We start from the raw sequence: 21,256 nt of genomic DNA, 5'->3' as shown, positions 1-21,256 counted from the left end.
TTCAAGGCCAGCCTGAATTACGTGGTGAGTTCCAGGACAGCCAGAGAGCTATGTAATAGAGAGATCCTGTCTCAAAAAAGTGAAAGAGAGAGAGAGAGAGAGAGAGAGAGAGAGAGAGAGAGAGAGAGAGAGAGAGAGAGAGAGAGAGAGAGACGCACACAGAGAAACAATCATACAGACTGACAAACACACACAGAAAGTCACAGATACTCCAAGAGGGGCATACACAGGGAAAGACATGGTCAGACACACAGCGGAGGGTACATAGAGATGGAAAGACAGACTCTCAAGTCTGCAAGAAGCAGCGGCAGTGTATCAAGTCCACAGACTGGGAAATGGGTCTTAAGGTGCACAGGGAATAATGGTCAAAACAATCCTTGAATTTGGGCTTGCTGAGGTCACCTTGATTTCATCACATGAGAAACATGTATTAACCAGGCCCACAGTTCTGGGAGATGAGACAGCCCATGGATAGAAGGAGAACTTAGGTGGAACGGGGAAGATGCCCAACACAGTCCACCCTGAGCCCCAGCACCAGGGCAAGGCAGGAACCACCTTCTGCCGTCTCTCACCATCACACTCAGTCACTGGGCCTCAGCCACACTCGAGGTAACTTCCCTGAAACCCAAAGCCCCCCTCACTCCCACCCAGCATCTCCTCGTACTTGATGGGCCCCAGGTTCTGGAACTCCTCCTGGATCACCGCTTTAGCCTGGTCCTCTGCGTCAGCTCGTATCTTGGATTTCTTCTTCCTCCAACTTCTGGGGTGGAAAGATGGAGATTAGGATCGGTGGCTGCAGAGGGGTGCTTTACGCTTTAAAATTAAAATTTCCTTTTTTGTTAAGTTATTTATTTATATGCAGGAGCCTGAAAGTGTCCTGGTATATATGTGGAGGTCAGGGGACAAACTGTAGAAGGTGGTTGTCTCCTACCATGCGAGTTCTAGGTACTGAACTCAGGTTGTCTGGCTTAGCTGCAAGTGACTTTACCTGCTGAGCCACCTTGATGAGCAAAGGTAATTAGCTTCTTACCGACCTTCCCTGTCCCCTGCTCCTGCCCAGTCACAGCCTGCCCATCCTGAAGATGCTGACAGCCTGGAGCGTGGTCTCATGGCCTCTGTCTTTCTTTCCTAAAACGTAGGTTCCGGTTGGCCTTTTTAAAAGTATGAAATGTCACTGGCTAAGTTCTCAGGCTTTAAATCCTTTCACAAGTCAAACACACACATGGATAATCAAAAAGTCAGTGGAACAAAACAGAAATAGGCTGTCACAAGTGAGAATTCGGTCCCTGGTGAGGGCAGCATGTCTGACCGACCAGCATAGACGGGAGGGATGTTCAATTGCCCTGTTACAAGAGGATGGTCAATCGCCTTGCTGGATGTGTAAGTCAGTGGGATCGGAGTGACATCCTAGAATTTGTTTTCAGTTGTGGAATTAGGGGGTACTTCATGCCGTAAAGTATTTATTTGGGTGTTGTTGTTGTTATTGTGGTCTAAGTTCTCCCTAGGGGATGGTTCCTGTTGTCCACTTGACAGGGCCTTAGGACCACCTCTGGCCATGCCTCTGAGAAACTGCCTTGATTGTGTTGACAGAGGTGGGAAGGCCCATCTTAATTGTAGGCAGGACAATTCCCCAGACAGGGAATCCTCGACCACAGAATTCAAAGTGAGCTGACCGGCACGTCTTCTGAACTCTGACTGTACATTTGATGTGACCTGCTGCCTTATGTGTCCCTGCCTTGCCCTTCCTGCCATGTGCCCCTGGATTGTGAGCTGAAATACATCTTTCTCCTGTTTGCACCAGGGCAGTTGACATTAAAAAACCTGGCCTTTGCTGTGATAAACCTGGCCATGTGGCTCTTAGGACTTTGGAACGGACTTATGGGAGGAACGTGGAAGAGTCTGGAGCTCCGGGCTAGAAAAGACTTCAAATGCAAGAAGCCAAGCTGAATGGGCCATTCTGGCGGAAGCCTGGAAGACAGGGATGCTAAGAGAAACAGAGATGGGGGTCAGGGGACAAGGACTCCATCAGTGCCTGGGAGAGGGGCTGTCTGTGTGACATTTTAGCCAAGAATCTGGCTCAATCCTGCTCATACTCAGAACGCTCTGAGGGTATGATGGGCTAACGTGTTCAGCAGAGGACATTTCAGGGCAGGAGAGTGTTCAGGTGACTTCTGAGAGAGCAACCCTAACTGTTAAGAGATCAGTGCCGTGGAAGAGAAGCCTTCTGCCCTACACCAGCCACTGACAAAGGTGCCTGTCCACTGGAGGCTTCCGAATTCATTTAAAGGAGGCAAACTCAAGCTGGGGAGTGCCCATAACAGAGATAGCTGTCTCAAAGGAATAAACGCAGGAATTAGCACACTATGGGCCAAGAGGAACAGGCTACATCTCTAGCTGACAGCACAACTGGGCAGCAGCGTCTGTATGGAGCTGAGGCCTGGTGACATGTGGGAGGTTTGGAGCTCCTGCACAGAGTCCAGAGGCCACAGCGGGAAGCTGTGATGGTGCAGCCTAAGCTGTGCTAGAAATGATAAGAACACAGAACATCTGTCAGGGAGTGGAGCTGTCCTGAGAGAGGAGCTGTGTGTGCTACAGGGCTGGAGGAGGGAGGCAGCCTCAGCCATCTGAGCCTAGACCACTGACTGACATATGAGCCCCAGGTGGCAGGCACGAGCGTCAGGGTTTGGGGTTTGGTTTGCCCTGCCAGATTTTAGTTTGCTTTGGTTAGATCATTCTTTTCTTTGTCTGACATCCACTTTCTTTGAACTAGGCAGTGTTACTTGTGGACATATGTAAGCTCACCATAAAGACCTTAGACGGTTAGGGCTGCTGACAATCTGGGGACTTTAAAGTTGTTTGGACACATTTTAAGCTACAACGTGGTCAGAAGCCCATGGGAACAAACCTAGAAAGTTATGGCTGACGTGTGATGTGTCGGGGTGTCAAGTTGACAAAGGGTGGGGCTGTTCATTGCTAATCTGTCAGAATCGAGAATCACCAGGGAAATGGACTCAAGTGATACCGCCGCGCCCAGCTTTGTGCTGTTTTGATTTTTGAGCTGTGTGTGTGTATTATCTTTTCAAATGGGAAAAACATTTTTTTTGTTTGTTTGTTTGTTTGTTTTTTTAAAACAACTCGACCCATTCAGGGAGTGGTGATATATGTCTTAAGTTCTAGTACTCAGGAAGCAGAGGCGAGTAGATCTCTGAGTTCTGGGCCAGCCTGATCTACATGGTAAGCTCCAGGCTAGCCAGGGCTGAAGAGTGAGTATTTGTCTCAAAAAAAAATCTGTCTCCCACACATCTCCCTCTCTCATTTCCTGAGCCTGACTGTTTAGCCTTCTATAAGCCCCAGACTACCCGTCACTAGTGCTGACCCTCACTCTGTTCTTGATTGGAAACTGTACTGTGCTCTGTTGCTTACTGAGTCCCCTTGACCCAGAGTTCAAGCTCCTCACAACCACGGTCAGCCTCTGCCTTGTTAAGGGTTCAGACCTCAGCACCCATGGCTGTTGGGCACGCAAGGCTCAGAGGCCATCTGCTAGGTAAAGACAGAGTCACGGGACTGAATAGAAATGTCCTGTTGCCCCTCAAAAATCCCTCTCCATGCTTCCCTCTACAGGCACTGCCTCCCTCAGGCCCCCGAGTTCCAGTCACACCACAGAGGAGATGAAGGGATCCTGGCTCTGCCTCCTTCTCAGCATCTTGCCCGTGTCCTTCATTGAGTGTTTCTCCCAGCTGCAGGTGACTTTATCTACAGGTCTACAAGGGACAGAAGTAAGAGCTGGCAAGTCTGGGGAAGTGGCAGAGTTCAGAACTGCACACAGAGAGAGACTGGGATTCTGGCCATGTGGCCATGTGGCTAGGTCTGACTATGCTTTCCTGGTTGAGCTGGCTCTCAGCCTGGGCTTCTGCCATCAGGAGCTTGGACGATCCTTGAGACCAGGAGCATCCAGTGGGCCCCTCTCTGTGTTCCAAGTGTTCACACCTCAGCTCCAGAGTGGTTCCCAGTGATCCCACTCCACCAAGGATCCGGTCAAGGTCCGGGGATGAGAGGAGGACATTGGGTCAGACAACAACTGAGCCATGGCCGCCACCCCCAGCTCAGCTCCTGCTTTAATTATTCCCTGGCTCTAACCACTATCTGCTCAGTACCTGGCTCACAGTTCAGAGTCTTGTCCTGTAAATAGACTAACCACTTTCCTGCCATTTGTGCTGACATAGACTATAATCCACAAACAGGGACATGAAGAAGACTATCTAGTGAGGGAGACCGTTTTAAAAAGACAAGGGGAGGGGGCATAGCTCAAGGACAGAGTGCCTGCTTGGCACATACAAGGCCCTGGGCCTGATTTTTAGGAACCGTGAACAAAATAAACAGACAACAATGAATGTAAATATCAAACTTCATATCCTACTCATAAATGGAAGATAAAAGTCACTGTCATGGGGATGGGAGGTGGCTCAGTGGGGAAAGTTCTTGCCTTGTCAGCCCAAGGACCCGAGTTTGATCCCTAGGACCCGTATAACAAAGCTGGGCATAGTGTTGTGTAAATTTAACACCAACACTAAGGGTACAAAGACAAGCTAATGCCTGGGGCTCGCTAGTCAGCCAGTCTAGCTTATTTAGTAAGTTCCAGGCCAGTGATGGGATATATATATATATGATAAATAAAAACAATAAAAGAAAACAGAAGGATCAACTGTACCTGAAAAATGGCACCAGATGTCTCCAGCCTCAACTCACATTTGTGAAAATGCATGTACCCCAAACAAAGGCATGCATGTATGCACATGTTTGCTTACGCAAACACACACATGAGCGCACACACACACACACACACACACACACACACAACCATCATTGTAAGCAAAAAGAAGCCATAAAGGTAAATAAAACAGTTTGACTATGTCTTGGTTGGACACCATCAATGGTCCAAACTATCCTAAAAACCAGAGTCACTTTGTCTTTGCTCAAAGGGCAACATGTTGGGCTTGGCAAGGAAGCCTGGGCATTTTCCCCAGCCCTCTAGAAAGTTCCACATACCTCCAGCTCATTCCACCATAGAGGAAGGAGATCCAGAGCCAGCCCACCAGTAGGAACAACAGCATGAGAGGGAAGGCGAAGATGAACCAGGAGCCAAAATTCACCACATCACACTGTGGGAAGAAACTGGGAACAGAGGAAAGGGAGGGCAGCCATCAGACAGGACCATCAGGGCCAAGGCATGAGGCCTCCAAGGGGTCAGGGCAGAGAAAGACTCAAGGGCCCTGGGAGCGTAGGAAGGGAAGATCCTTCCCCCTAGACAGAAGGCACCTTTCCTTGGGGAGAGGAGTGGGTTCTGACTCAGTGGAACCACAGGTGATCTGTGCCCCACAGGAGCCAGACAGTGATGTGGCCAAGTTGGACTATGGCAAACTCAGGGTCCATTGGTCAGCATTCATGAGAGAGTGTGCCCAGCCCAGTTATGAACTTCACTTGGAATTATGTGGGGTCACCACTCAGGAGCCTGTGAGCCAGCCCAGCTCTGAGCCTCACTTGAATTACACTGGGTTTAAGAGCTGGCATCTCTTTCAAATGTTTCTTGTGAATCTTCCCACATCTTGAGTGGAACCTGGAGGTGAACATCTTTAATCCTAACACTCAGGAGGCGGAGGCAGAGGCAGAGGCAGAGGCAGAGGCAGAGGCAGAGGCAGAGGCAGAGGCAGAGGCAGAGGCAGAGGCAGAGGCAGAGGCAGAGGCAGAGGCAGAGGCAGAGGCAGAGGCAGAGGCAGAGGCAGAGGCAGAGGCAGAGGCAGAGGCAGAGGCAGAGGCAGAGGCAGAGGCAGAGGCAGAGGCAGAGGCAGAGGCAGAGGCAGAGGCAGAGGCAGAGGCAGAGGCAGAGGCAGGTGGATATCTGTAAGTTCAAGGCCAGCCTGGTCTATACAGTGAATTCTAGGCCAGCCAGAGCTATGGAGTGAGGCACTGTCACAAACAGAAGTGAAAAAGAAAGAGAGAGAGAGAGAGGGAGGGAGGGAGGGAGGGAGGGAGGGAGGGAGGGAGGAAGGGAGGAAGGAAGGAAGGAAGGAAGGAAGGAAGGAAGGAAGGAAGGAAGGAAGGAAGGAAGGAAGGAAGGAAGGAAGGAAGGAAGGACAGCCAGGAGCTGGTGAGATGGCTCAGTGGTTAAGAGCACTGCTATTCCAGAGGCCCTGAGTTCAATTCCCAGCAACCATGTGGTGACTCACAACCATCTGTAATAGGATCTGAGGCCCTGTTCTGGTGTGCCTGAAGACAGCTGCAGTGTACTCTCATTAAATAAAGAAGAAGAAAAGAAAGAAGAAGAAAGAACAGCCAAAAACAAGATAAAACAAAACAAAAAAATGTGTTATTAGATTGGAAAGAAAATATGTTATAAAATGATGCAGATAAAAGAATATGGACACAGTACTACAGTAGCCAGTTATAAATAAATAAACAGTTATAAATAAATAAATAAAACAGGAGTAGCCATTGTCTGGCAAACTAATAGAAATATCAATAACCAGAGAGCGAGATTCTACTGTCTGATTTCCTACAATAAAAATGTATGTGTTGTAAGTAGGCAAGAGAAGGAGTAAAATAGTAAAGAATATATTAATATTAATGCATTAGCAAATATAGTAAAATGATGAAGGATATATTAATGCATTAGCAGATATAGAGCAAGTTGCATAAATTCCTAATATCAAAATGATACTAAAAGGAAATAATTAAGATGCCACAATTGATTAAATATAATGCCCAAGATAGGATCATTTAGAGCCTTTAGAAATGTATATTTTTCTGTAACATTTTAATGATAAAAACAAGACTATAAAAGTGTACAAACACTATAGCAAAAATAATATTAAATAGAAACATACACAAACATATATACATATGTGTATATATTCACACACATATATACACACACACACACACACATATATATATATACACACACACATACATAGAAAGGACTAGAAGGAAGCCTGCTGTCAGTGAGACTCAACGAGTTTAATTTTTAAATTTTTTCTACATTTTCTAAGAGTTTATAGTGTGCATGATTCATTTTGTCACGAGAAACACCAGTAAAAGGTGTTTGTGTAAAGAGCAGCTCGCCATAGCCATTCCAGTCTCTCAGGTCCTCGTGAGGGCTCAGTGAGCCCAAGGGACCCTCCTGTCTCTGCCTCCCAGTGCCAGGATGACAGATGTACACCATCACATCTGGATTTTTACCTGGGAGCTGAGGATCGAACTAGGGTCCTCATGCTCAGGCAGAGAGCGTTTCACTGGGCTGGTGATGCCTAAGTATCCCTTCAGTCTCATGACTGCACGTAAGAAATGATCTGTGCCTCCCCAGCCACCACCACCACCACTGCTACCATCACCATCACCACTGCCACCACCGCCACCACCACTGCCTGTCTCTCAGGTCTGGGCTCTGGCTGAGCACAGGGTGAGGTTGGTGGGCAGCCTCAGCAGCCATACTGAGTTACTAGATCTTTTTAGTGCTGTTTGCCAAATGCTTACATTTGCTTTGTGCAAATGATACAAATAGACATGGGGAGGGGCAACAGAGCAACTCCAGGGACCTAGCTGCTTGGAATCCTGGAATCTAAAAGTGACAGAGAACCCTAAAATATGATTTACACACCAGAGCCTGGGCCCACACACACCAGCACCCACTGGAGCCCTTTTCTTCTGTTTTAGGCCTGGGGTCAGTGTCTAGAGACCCTCCCTGCTGGCAGAAGGACTTCCCTGCAGGAGCCTGCTCAGAGCTGGAAGCCTCCTCTGGCCTCATTCCTGCCTTGGGCCAACGCCTCCAGCTAAGATCTGAGTTTTACATCCCAATGCCCTGATCTCTCAGGGTCTCACTGTTTTACTTGTTGGGGTTTACATGCTATGCTTATAACCTACTAGCCCCCTATTCTTTTTAAGAATCGTTGGCTTGTTTGTCTTTGAGATGATGTCTTGCTAGTGTCTAACTTGTGAGATACCTGCCTCAGACTACAGGGGTACCCCCCCCACTCTCCCTGGTCTTGCTGCTCCCCGAGACGCCCAAGGGCAGTCACCCCTCAGGGCCTCTGCTCCTTCTGAAGTGCTCTTTCAGCTTCTGAGCTCACAGCCCCATTCTAGATTTCACACATCAGCTCAGCAAACAGGTGTCCCCGACTGATGTATCACCACAGGGCCCAGTCTTGTCCCCTCTGTACCCTGACTTGTTTTGTTTTCTTCCTGCCCCATGTGTAGCATACGTTCATTTGGCTTTGTTTGTTTTGTGTTTTGAGAAAGAGCCTCAAGTAGCCCAGGCTGTCCATGCTGAGTGTCCTCAAGTAGCCCAGGCTGTCCATGCTGAGTGTCCTCAAGTAGCCCAGGCTGTCCATGCTGAGTGTCCTCAAGTAGCCCAGGCTGTCCATGCTGAGTGTCCTCAAGTAGCCCAGGCTGTCCATGCTGAGTGTCCTCAAGTAGCCCAGGCTGTCCATGCTGAGTGTCCTCAAGTAGCCCAGGCTGTCCATGCTGAGTGTCCTCAAGTAGCCCAGGCTGTCCATGCTGAGTGTCCTCCTTAGTCACTCTCCACTTTACTGTCTAAGGCAGGACCTCTCAACGAACCTGCAGCTCACTGACTCCACTGGCCAGTGAGTCCCCAGGGGTCCATCTGTCCCTGCCTTCCCAGAGCTGAGGTTACAGACCTGTGTCACCACACCTCACTTTTAGGTAGGTGCTGGGGATCCAGACTCAGTTCCCCAGGCTTGCACAGCAAAACCCTCCTTCACCCACTGAGCCCTCCCCCCAGCCCCACACTCACCTCTTGAGCTGGCCGAGCAGGATGAGGTTGGGGGCGGTGCCCGTGAGGGTGGCAGTGCCCCCGATGCTGGCGGAGTAAGGAATGGAAATGAGGAAGCCCTTCCAGATGTTTCTGCGGTGTTCCTCCTCCTTGGAGTCATCAGGCAGCTCCATGGGGGCCTCTGCATCCTCAGTGTGACTTCTGTGGGAAAGGACCCCGAGAGAGACAACTCAGAGCGGTCAGAGCCTCCGGCTTCAGGAGGGGCCAGCCACCTCAGGTTCTGTGTGCGGCTTCAGGATTTTTCCTAGACTCAAACCTGGCATGGGCCCTGAAAACCTTCAGCTCAGACACTCTACTCAAAGAATTTACCTCAAGGAAACATTGAGGTAAGAAGCACAGTGGGTAGCAGGGTGCACCGTGGCATTAAAGATTATCTCACTCAAAAACAACGGAACTGTCCATCCAAGGGAAATCAGGTACATACAGAGTCCTTTTCTGGATTGTGTGATTTGGGGGCTAGTGAGATGGCTCATCAGATAAAGGCCTCTGGACCTAACATGGTGGTGGGAGATACCAGACTCGTGCAAGTTGCTCTCTGACCTCCACACATGTGCATGGCATGAACACTCAGACATGCATGCACACAAACTCAGGCAAAATTAAAATGTAAGAATGTAATTTAAAGCCAGACAGTGGTAGTACACACCTTTAATCCCAGCACTTGGGAGACAGAGGCAGGCAGATTTCTGAGTTCAAGTCCAACCTGGTCTACAGAGTGAGTTCCAGGAGAGCCAAGGCTGTCTCGAAACCCCACCCCCATCCCCCAAAAGAATGTAATTTAGAAAGTAAAATAAAAGTAAGTGGGTGACTTGAGAGCTATTTGTTAAGTGTCTGTGTCAGCAATCTCATGAGAGACAGCTAATATCATTGCCTGGACTTTGTTGTAAAAATATTCCTGTAATGCTGTGTCTTGGGGATGTACAATGGTATACACAATTGTGCTTCACTTCTTTGTCTGGGAATGGAACCATCATGTTTCTCCACTTTTATATCTTCTTTGAATTTTGTTTTGTATTATTTTCCTTATACAATTTGGCAAAGAATGAAGCAAAGAGTTACTAGTTGCTTCTTTGAGAGACTGTGAAGAAGCCAGAGATGGCATGGCCTGCAATTCCGGTGCTCTGGAGGCAGAGGCAGAGAGGCAGAGAGGCAGAGAGGCAGAGAGGCAGAGAGGCAGAGAGGCAGAGAGGCAGAGAGGCAGAGAGGCAGAGAGGCAGAGAGGCAGAGAGGCAGAGAGGCAGAGAGGCAGAGAGGCAGAGAGGCAGAGAGGCAGAGAGGCAGAGAGGCAGAGAGGCAGAGAGGCAGAGAGGCAGAGGCAGGAGAATTCTGAGTTTGAGGTCAGCTTGGAATCTATAGTGAGAGCTGCCTGTCTGAAAATCAGAGGCCATGATTCTGCTGGACTGGCTCACTAGTTTATCTCAGGAGCTGTTCATCTCCATTCCCCAGTTCTGGGGTTATGGGTCCACACTGCAATGCCTGGCTTTTCTTATTTGGATTCTGGGGTTTTGAATTCACAGCTTCAGGCTTGCATAAGGACCACTTTACAGACTGAATTACCTCCAATCCCTCAAGTGTTCTACTTCCTGTCTAGGGCTGCTATAAAGTGCTTATATGTATCTGGCATTAGGAATTGTATGCACAGGGTGTGAAGTGAGGGGTATGCTAACCCACCATGATTAAGGCGATCAGTTCACCACATACAGGTATCTCAACCACATGCACGTGTCTCAGAAACACCTTGATGTTTGTCAGTTATTTCTCAATAAGTCAGGAAAAGAAAAAAGAAATGAAGATTTAAAAAATTGCACAGGGTAGTGGTGATGCACTCTTTTAATCCAAGTACTTGGGAGACAGAGGTGGATGGATCTCCTGAGTTCAAGGCCATCCTGGACTACAGAGTGAATTCCAGAACAGAAAAGACTGCACAGAAAACTCTGTCTCAAAAAGCAAAACACAACCAACCCACCAAAAGAAATTGTAAGCCGGGCACGTGACTCAACAGGTTTGCCTAACACACATAAAGCCCTAGATTGGCCTCTCACAGTAAAATGAAAGTGAAGTTACTGGCCCTGGGTAACCAGGCACGTTCTAAGCCATATTTGAAAACTCATCTTCAAAGCTAAAATGACCTGAGTTTGATCCCTCTGACCCACATGGTAGAAGGAAAGACCTGGTTTCCTGAAAGTTGTCCTCTGACCTCCACATGTGTGCTGTGGCTGTAGACACACACACATACACACACACACACACACACACACACACAAGGGGGGCAGCTATGGACTAGCAGGAGGCGAATGTCTGAGGGTCTTCCCAGGCTGGGGTCTTGTTGCTTGCCTCTTGAGAGGAGGAACACAGGAGAGCATCAGTGTGCTTATATGTCCATGTTTTTGCCACGATACACATGTTTGCTTGTATGTGCATGTGTGCCTGTGGAGACCAGAAGTCAGCCTTGAGAGTCATCCTCAGGTGGTGTCCATAGTTTGTGAGTGGCATCTCTCATTGGCCTGAACTCACTCACCAAGAAGGTTGGTTGGCTAGCGAGTACCAGTAATCTCCCTGTGGCCATGACACTTGGCATTTTTCCTTCCTTCCTTCCTTCCTTCCTTCCTTCCTTCCTTCCTTCCTTCCTTCCTTCCTTCCTTCCTCACCTTCCTTCCTTCCTCCCTCCCTCCCTTCCTTCCTTCCTTTCTCACCTTCCTTCCTTTCTCACCTTCCTTCCTTTCTCACCTTCCTTCCTTTCTCACCTTCCTTCCTTCCTTCCTTCCTTCCTTCCTTCCTTCCTTCCTTCCCTCCCTCCCTCCCTCCCTCCCTCCCTCCCTCCCTCCCTCCCTCCCTCCCTCCCTCCTTCCTTCCTTCCTTCCTTCCTTCCTTCCTTCCTTCCTTCCTTCCTCCTTCCCTCTTTATTTCTGGATTCTGAGATCAAACTCATCTTTGTGTTTATAACCCACCATGGATGCCTCTTAGCTTGGTATAATTAAAAGTTTCGAGATAGCATCTTGCTATGTATCCCAGGCTAACCTCCAAGTCTTCATCCTCCCTTAGTCTCCAAATGGCTGTGATTACAGGTGTGTATATCTACACCTGGCTACTGGCTGCTTTTTAAAAAGAAGGGGCCTCAGCTGATCCACAGGGGTGAAGGGCAAACAGCGAGACTCTGGAACATCTGGAGAGAACTGGGGGCTGGTGGGGCTGGGGCTTCACCCAGTCACTCACCCCCTTGACTCAAGCTCGGGATTCCCCAGGAATGAGGCCAGAGCTTACCCTTCCGAACTGGCAAGAAACTGCATCTCCGTGGGCACTGTTCGCAGTCCATTTCCTCGCACAGCAGCTGGGAGAAAAGAGGAGGCACATTGGTGAATGCAAAGGGGACTAACGGGAAGTTTCTGATTCCTGTGCAGCCAGCCAGGAACAAGATTTCACCGCCAAGATGCTATTCACTGAAGAAAAAAATGAGGCAGGTCAAGACACAGCAAAGGGACAGGGGAGGAGGGGAGGGAGGGAGGGAAGGAAAAAGCAATAGAGGGGAATGGGAGGGGGGATATAAAGGTCACAACTCTGCATTCCACACGTCACCCCATCATCAGTTCCGGGGTGGTGACACTAGGCTGACTGACAACCCCTAACACAATCCAAGGCTGGCCTGAGGGACCATCTGCTAAAGGAAACATGAGCAATGTGAGCAACGGTTTTCATTCATTCATTCATTCATTCATTCATTCATTCATTCATTCATATCTGTTCAAACAAAACACAGCCACTGACACAATGCAGAACACAGAACAAGGCCCCTTCCCCCATGGAGACTGTATTCTAGAATAGGAGACAGATAAGAATAAAATAATGACAATTTCAGGTGGCAATGAATGTTATAGAGGAAATACAACCAGGCAAGGGAAGAGAAAGTGACAGCCAAGTACCATTGATGTCATGCCACTTGAGCTGATGACATTCCATCAAGCCTGCAGTATGACAGTGGCCAGCCCTACAGAGCTCCATAGCAAAAGGGCCAGGAAATAGGAGCATCAAGTGCAAAGGCCCTGTGGTAGGAGAAGCTGGCAGAGCCGAGGAAACCAGGCATGCTGGGACAGTGGTGAGGCGGGAAGGGTTAAAGGGTACAGAAAGCCAGAGGTGACAGAAATGCTCTGTGGAGTTATATTCTGCAGGTAGAGGCTTGGATGGACTTCAGGGAGCTGGCTGTCCACGTTGAATAATGGGGCAGTGGCTGGGCCACACCAGTGATCATAGAGACACTGAGGTTGACCAAGCTGTGTTGAAATCAAGACCTCGCCGCCACTGGGAATGAAGGACTGGGACTCAGGCATGCAAATTTTACGAAATGGGCCAAGCACAGAATCTTTTTGAGTTTCTTGTGTATCCAGCAATCACTGATGAGATAGGAGGCTCATCACGGGTCCTGCCGTCCAGCTCAAGATAAACAAGCATAGTATGTCACGTGGGTGGGCGTGTGTCACAGGACACGCAGCACAGGGAAAGAAGGAGACATCACCCTGGAGAGTCTGGCTGACTCTGGATGGAACCCGGATGGGAGGGAACATTGTCACCTTGGAGGGATGTGTGGGAGGTCCTGAGAAGGAAAGTGCTGCGTGTCAAGGGAAGCTAGTAGGGCTGAAGGTCTCTCCTCTCTCACCCTCTCCCTGTGCCCCACCCTCTCGCCAGGGACACAAACACATCCTGAACACACATGTGGAGTGTCCTTCTGGACATCGGGACACACAGTCAGCCCTGTGCACTGGGAGGAAAGGTCTGGCTCTAGTCTTGGCCTCTCTTAGTCCCCCCTACCGCCATGAGCCTAGGGACACCCTTCCTTCCTCTAGGCTATTGTTGTCTTGCTGGCAGCAAAGGAGAACAAGACTTTATGGTGTCTGACAGCGTCACTTCTGCTGTGTCCTGGGGTGCCCCTTCCCTGTTGAGCACAGTAGAGGTCTCAGGCAAAAGGCCAGGTCCACTCTCCCTAGACTGCTGAACAGTTCACAGCTAGGGCAATGGGACACACGTCCACATGCAGCGCACGAGGCCAGAGCCCAAGGCACTGAGGCAGAAGACAGAGGCTGTTAATAACATACAGATGGGGGTGGGGCAGGGGGTGGAAGGAGTCACTCCCCAGAGGAAGACCTCTGACCCAGTGACCACTGACCCTCACCATCTCAAGCTTGTCTGGTATCTTTCCCACTGGGCCCCAGGTATCTGGGACAACATCAGACATTGACAGAGCTTGCCAGTACCAGGGGAAGAACTCCCCAGCCTCAGGGATGGCCTTGGGTGTGAGTACTACCCAGAGGTCTGTAGGGGCTCTGTAGTAAGCAGGGCTCCAGTAGTTTTGACAAACCTGGCAAGAGATTCTTTTGTGTAGTCGGGGGTTGAGAGCAACAGGTCTGAAGTCACAGAAGGGAAACTGAGGCTTGCAGTGTCTTCTGGCCCTGGTGGTGGGAATGCGTACCTCAGTGGGTCCCATGTGGAGCCAGGCTGCTCACTGCCTACACCAGAGCTGGGGAACTCCATATGAGACTGTGTGGTTCTAGGCATGAGGGGCATGGTATGTGCACCTGTGGGTAGGGGTAGGGGCTCGTATTGGTGTCAAGATGTTCTCTATTGGGCACAAGTTTTGATGGTGGTGGTGGTGGGCTTTGCCTGGTGGTAGTAGTGGTGGTGGTGAAGGTGAAACTGGAAAACAGGAAAACGAAGGTGAGTGTTCCTTGCTCCCAATTTACTCTGGCTATCCCACGATGTCCCTGTGACCCAAGTGGCTTTAGAGGTGGAATGGAAACAGGTCTGTGGGGCAAAGTCTCTAGGGTGCCTTTGTTGGGTCCTGGAGCCATAGGTCAACCCAGAGTGTGTGCTTATGTAAGGGCTGCACAGACAACAAGCCTTGGGTGTACACTGCGTGGGAGAGCTGGAATCTGCATGCGTGCCACTACACAGGCAGGCCCCACCAGCCACAGAGTCAGTCATCCTCTGTGTTTGAAAAATGAGGCCTGGAGAGGCAGGTCAAGGCTGGGGACACAAGGGGATCCAGTGGGTTCGTGGCTAAGCCAGGCCTATACAGTAACCAGGACTGAGGATTTACCCAGAACTGCTAGCCCCCACTGTAACTCTCACCGTGTGTCCAGGGCACTCACTCGACACCTAGTAGGTCTGGCACAGGACTAATGACTATTCCAACTCCTCTGTGCAACCTCTTGGATTTGCCTCAGGAAAGAGCTAGCCTGTTGAGGTAGGCAGAGAGCACCCCATGGAGGGCCAGGCACCCCCACATTAGGCAGTTTAGTGAATAGAATTAATCCAACACAGCCCATAGCCTGCAACTAAGTACTGTTCTCTCCACTGGACGAAGAGGGAAACAGAGGGCTAACACAGATGCTAACTGGTCTGTCCCTTTGCTTACTCCTTACCTATGTGCACTTACTAAGCACCTACTATGTGCCAGGTAGTGCTCTAAGACCCAAAACTGCACTCGCAAATGTCATTCACATGATGAATAAGAGTGACTCAGTCCTTCTTGAGCTTAGAGACAGATGACAGACAGCAGAGAGATGACCCCATGGACCCTCTCCCAGGGTGGGAAGGGAACATGAAGAAAGGCAGAGAGGGTCTTGTTGCCTACCCTGCCAACTATAGAATGTGCTTTTGTAAATGGGAATGGGTGGGTAGGGAAGTAGGGGGGAGGGTATGGGGGACTTTTGGGATAGCATTGGAAATGTAATTGAGGAAAAGATGTAATAAAAAAAAAAGAATGTGCTTTTGTTTGTCGCTGATGTCTTTGAGTTCTGTGTGTGTGTGTGTGTGTGTGTGTGTGTGTGCGCATGTTCCTGTGTGTGCACAAGTTTAGAAACTAGAAGCACTGACTTTAGATGTCTATATCATGCTCCGCCTTAGGTTTTTGAGACAGTCTCTCCCTGAACCTGAAGCTCTGGCTGGCCTGGCCGTGGAACTCTAGGGACCCTGCTGTCCCTCCCTCCCCAGCAATGGGGAGCATAGGCGTGTGTGGCTTGCCTCACTTTTCACCAGGGCGCTGTGGATCCACACTGAACCATTGCCGCAGCCTGGTGGTGTTTTTGCTTTTGAGACAGGACCTTGCCATGTGGCCCTGGCTGCCTTTGCATGTGACAGTTCCCTTTTTTGGCCTTTTAGATATCGGGATTATAGGCATGAGCCACCATAACTGCCGCACACCAGCCCCTTCCTCCATCACAGACTCCAGTTTCATGCGTGTCCTGACTTTCAAGACTTTCAAGCAGAGTGAAGGAGAGAGCCAATTACCTCAACCTGAATGGCCGCTCTGGCCGCCTAACTACAACCATAAGGGTGGCTTCTTCCAGACAGGGAAAAGACAGAGAGTTCACAAAACTAGGCAAACACCTTGCTGGTTGAAGGATTTCGGGGAACACAGCCTTGAGAGACTTTCCTTGGCTGAATCCTGGGTTAGAACAGCACCCCCTCATTAGTAATGACAAAATGCCACAGAACCTTCAGACAGCATTAGCAAAACTAGAAGGAGAGGTGGCAGGGACTCCCTGCAAGGTGGAGGACCTCCTGGGGTTTTGTCCGGTGCTCCCATCTGTTCATGTGCTCAGAGCTCTGCCTCTTCTTGCTTACCACATTTCTCTGGGCAAAACATTTTGCCTTTGTGAGCCTCTATCTCCCCATCTATGAAATGGGAACCATAAACCTCCCACAGGCTAATGAGAAACTGGGCCAAGTTGACATTCAGGGTCTTTAGGAAGTTTGTGTTGGCACAGTTGTTGACCTGGCCATTGGTGACCCTTATGAACTTGGAGCCTCTGACAAACTCCTTGTTCCAGTCGGAGTTCACCAGCACACCTCCACACGTCCTACCTCCTGCCTAACACACAGTAACAGAGTGGAAAGGGCCCCTCTGTTTGCCCTGAAGTTAACACTTTCCTGGGCCTCTGAGGCTGACCATTAACCTTCAGGCCTCTGATCCTGTAGCCTGAAGGCAGATGTCTGACCTGGGCTCCAGGGTCTCGACCTCCCCACAGCCTGCAGAATAAGAAGAATGACTTTAGGTTTCCTTTCATAACTGTCACTGTCTATGACCGCAGGCAAGTCCCCTCGCCTTTAAAGGTCTTAGAGGTTTTGTTCCTGTTATAAGGGACAGGACTTTCCAACATCCATGTGACAACCTTGTGGGAGGCAGGAGAAGAGGGATAGAAGGAATACAGCCCCAGAGTTAGCCAGGCCAACTTAGTGACACAGGCCACTTAGTGACATAGGCCATGTTGCCATGGTAACCCCCTGGGGACTTCTCCATCCTCTCCTTATTTCCTCCTCAATTTCTATTTATCCAAATGATGTCGATGGGATCCCATCTCATTCAGACACAGACCCTCAGAAGGGTCCTTGGACACAGTAAGTACTCAAGGAGCTTGGCTCTTCTGCAGGCACATTAGGCCAAACAGAACATAAAGGCTCTGCAGGGGTTGAAAGGATGAAGGGGTAGTGTTAACTATCTGATGCCACCCCAGGGTGACCACGAGGCAGGCCATCCTCTCAGAGCCCCACAATGTGGGAGGGAACAGTTTGAAGGCCAGGAAGCCAGAATCATAGGGTGGGCTCAACCGCCCTTGTTTGTAGCCTGAATCTGGCCCACCTTGTCTGAGCTGACCTGCCAACTAAGAAGAGCTCTTACCATTTTTAAATAGTTCAAAAGATCCAAAGCTTGGGAAGAGGCTTAGTCAGCAAGGCGCTTGTTGTACAAGCCTGGGGGTCTGGGTTTCATTCCAACTACCCAATAACAGTCAAGGGCGGGAGCTGGAGAGATGGCTCAGTGGTTAAGAGCACTGGCTGCTCTTCTAAAGGACCTGGGTTCAATTTCCAGAACTCACACGGCAGCTCACAACTGTCTGTAACTCCAGTTCCATGGGATCTGACACACCTGCAGGCAGAACACCATGGTGTGTAAAATAAAAATAAATAAATCATTTTTAAAAAGTCAAGTGGCATATGTATCTATGACCCCAGAGCTGGAAGGAGGATCCTGGCTGGGGCTCGCTAGTCAGCTGAGCCAGCGAGCTCCAGGTTCATTGAGAGACCCCCGCTGCAAAAGGTACACTGCATGTGAACCTCCCCGAACATGTACGAACATGTACAGTGCACACGGACACACACGATCCGCAGCAGAACACTCAGGGATGACACGGTTATAGGAAATCTTAGCTTTGGATCCCATGCAGACTTATTCTTGGCACGCAGCCAGCCGCCGGCACCCTGCCGCCTTCTTCAAAGGCAGAGTTGGGAAGTTGCGACAGAGTGGCCCAGAAAGTCTAAAATGTTTGCTGTCTGGTTATTTACAGGGAACAACTGCCAACCCAACTACCTGGCAGATGTCCTCTGTCCTTGTGTCCTGTGACAATACCTCTCTGCTGTCTCACCAATGGTAACATTCTAGATGTTTCACTATGCCTTTGCAAACCCATCTGGGAAGTGCTCCTGAACCGTGTTCAGCTTTCAGTGTCCCGCATGGTGAGTGTATACCACACTCGCCAGACATGGGCAGCCTGTGGATGGTGCACGGATCAATGTGCAGTTTGTGTATACATGTGTATATATGTAGTGTACATGTGTGTGCGTTATACATGTGTGTGCACATAGGCATGTATACGCAGTGTACATGTGTGGTACATGTATGCATGGGTACATGCACATTCATAGGTGTGTGTGCGCTTGTGTGTTATGTGTGCATGTGTATGCAATGTACATGTGTAAATGAGAGTGCATGTATACATGTGTGTATGTATGTGCTTGTGTATATGTCTGTGCATGTGTGTGATGTTGTGCATATATATGCAGTACAGTATGTACATATATGTGCAGGTGTGAATGTGTGTGCAGTGTATAGGTATGTGCAGGTATCCTATGTGTATGTAGTATGCATATGTGTACAGGTATACATGTGTCCATTTGTATGCAGTGTTCATGCTGTGCAGATGTGCATATGCACATATGTGTGCAGGTGTGTATATGTATACATGTGTGCATGTATATGCAGTGTACATGTGTGTATGCAGGGATGCATGTGTGTTTGTATACATATGTGTGCATGCATATATGTGTGCAATCATGTCTGTGCATGGGAAAACCAGAAGTGAACCTCAGATAGTTTTCAGGAGTCATCCTTTTTTTTTTCTTTTTTGGACATATGTAGTGACAACTAGCCTGGAACTCCTTATATACCCTAGGTTGACCTTAAACTCACAGATTTGTGTTTGCCTCTGCCATTCAAGTCTTGGGATCAAAGGCATACCTGGCATCTTGTGGTTTTGGGGGGTTGGGGTGGGGAACAAGGCCACTAGCCTAGGATTCAACAATCTGGCTGACTGGCCAGCAAGCTCCAGGGATCCACTTGCCTTCACCTCCCCAGCTAGGATTACAAGCGCGTGCCGCCTCAGCTGGCTTTTAAACATGGGCTCTGAGGATGGAACTTAGGCCTTCATACTTGCAGGAGAAGTTTGTTCTGGAATAAGCATGCTTACACACCTTTTCAAAGAACACCGTTAGCATGGTTTCAAGGCTAATGTTGCATTTATTGGCCTGAATGGCACCTCTGTGGGAGTGGTCAGCCACTTTTGTCAAAGTGTGGCTTTCACCTCTTACCCCAGGTGGCGTCTCCCACTCTCATCACGTGACTCACCACACCCATTCAACATGGGTTAGAGACCGGGAAGGGCAGAACCACAAGAGCCCCCATATTTCCACTAAATTCTCCCGGACCAGACTTAGACACCTGACTACCTAATACACAGGGAAGGCAGGGAGCTCAGCCGTCCCCAGCTCAGTGTGCTGTGCAGGGTCTGTGTGTGAGGCAGAAAGAACGGGAGGTGGGATAGCAGTCCTGGCCCAGACATGGATGGCTTTCCTCAGCTCAGTGTGCTGTGCAGGATCTGTGTGCGAGGCAGAAAGAACTCGGGAGGTGGGATGGCACTCCTGGCCCAGGCATGGATGACTTTAGACCTCTCAGTATGTAGATATCAATACAAAGTGGAAGACTTTAAAGTAGAGGTGATGTGGCAGCCACTGTGTCACCTTGGGGTGGAGGTGTGTGAGTCACTGGGTTGCCAATGAAAAGCCTTGATGTCCTTGTGCCTCAAAAGTGACCCCACGATGCCTTCCCTTGATTTCATCGTGTCTGAAGAAAATTACTTCCCATTTTTTTAAAGCCACTTGAAGGCAGACATGCGTTCTATTGCTGTCAAAAGAATTCTCACTGATGTCACCCATCTCTGGCCATACTGCCTGGGTTCAAAGTCAGGCTTGGTCACTTTCTTTCTGTGTGGTCTAAGGCGGTGACTTACATCATGTGAAAACATCTGCTAAGAGCCTAGTGTCAGAGGGTAGAGAGGTCAGACCCCTCAGATCAGTGCAATCTGAGACAGGAGCGCTTCTTACATTGAGAGTGTCCTTCATGCCAACCCTTATTCTGAGACAGGGTTTCTCTATGTAGCTCTGGACGACTTGGAACTTCCAATGCCCATCCCCCCAGCAGCCACCAGTGTGGGCCCTGGCGCCCGTCCAGACTCACCTGTGCTCTCGTCACCTTCCCGGGGAAGGTCCTTCCGAGCTTCACGCTGGCCAAAGAGGCTTTTGAGGATGGCACTGGCGATGGGTAGCATCATTGCGGTGGAGGCCGTGTTGCTCAGCCACATAGACAGGAATGACGTGGTCACCATCATCCCCAGGATGAGCCTGGGAGGCAGAAAGAGTTAGGGCTGGGTCTAGAACTCGGGGTCCACTGGGAACTCTGGTCTAGTCTCTGGGGGAGTCTAAGCGTTGGTTTTACAGGAGGGAAGTCGGAGTCCAGAGTAGATCCCAGTGCCAGAGGGTAGAAAGGTCAGACCCCTCAGATCAGTGCAATCTGAGACAGGAGCGCTTCTTACATTGAGAGTGCCCTCATGCCAACCCTTACTCTGAGACAGGGTTTCTCTGTGTAGCTCTGGACGACTTGGAGCTCACCACATAGCAAACATAGAAGCAATTGCCTAGGCTTATCTTGTGTGATTTGGAGTGTGTGTGTGCAAAGAGGCTCCATCAGGTCTCTGCTTTCACCTCTGTGTGGGTTGTAGGGATCTAAGTCAGGTCCCTGAGCTGGCCAGCAAGTACCTTTGCCCACTGAACCACCTGGCTGCTCCAGGCTTGTTTTAGATCCAAGGACACCTTGGCTTATTGTGCTTAAAGAATTTGCCTGTTGAAGTCAGTCCAAGCCTAGCGTTTCTCTGCCTTGCCCACAGATCCTTAATGGTACCCATTCCAGGATGCAGCAACCTGGCACTAGAATCTGCCACCTTGCCCCTCCTCTTCTGCTCCCACGTCTGCTGGCTCCTACTGCTCCAAGAAGCCTGGGCTTCTTGCCAGCATAAAGTCAACCTGGATGCTTCT

General features: G+C 49.6%; 1 protein-coding gene across 1 annotated transcript in view; it reads right to left on the bottom strand.

Moving 5' to 3' along the window:
- Positions 1-21,256, bottom strand: part of Slc13a3 (solute carrier family 13 member 3) — a 70,347-nt gene that overhangs the window by 21,921 nt on the left and 27,170 nt on the right. Inside the window, exons 3-7 of the mRNA XM_021185867.3 lie at positions 20,403-20,566; positions 12,107-12,173; positions 8,807-8,986; positions 5,047-5,172; positions 665-760 (exon numbers count right to left, since the gene is read on the bottom strand). Coding sequence (XP_021041526.1) covers positions 665-760; positions 5,047-5,172; positions 8,807-8,986; positions 12,107-12,173; positions 20,403-20,566 — 633 coding nt within the window. The remainder of the gene's footprint in view (positions 1-664; positions 761-5,046; positions 5,173-8,806; positions 8,987-12,106; positions 12,174-20,402; positions 20,567-21,256) is intronic.

Source organism: Mus caroli, unplaced genomic scaffold (genome assembly GCF_978045245.1).
Source record: "Mus caroli unplaced genomic scaffold, Mus_caroli_1 scaffold_2, whole genome shotgun sequence".
In the NCBI taxonomy this organism is placed as follows: Eukaryota; Metazoa; Chordata; class Mammalia; order Rodentia; family Muridae; genus Mus; species Mus caroli.
The sequence above is the reverse complement of the archived record's forward strand: the minus strand, read 5'-3'. Positions and strand labels throughout refer to the sequence as shown.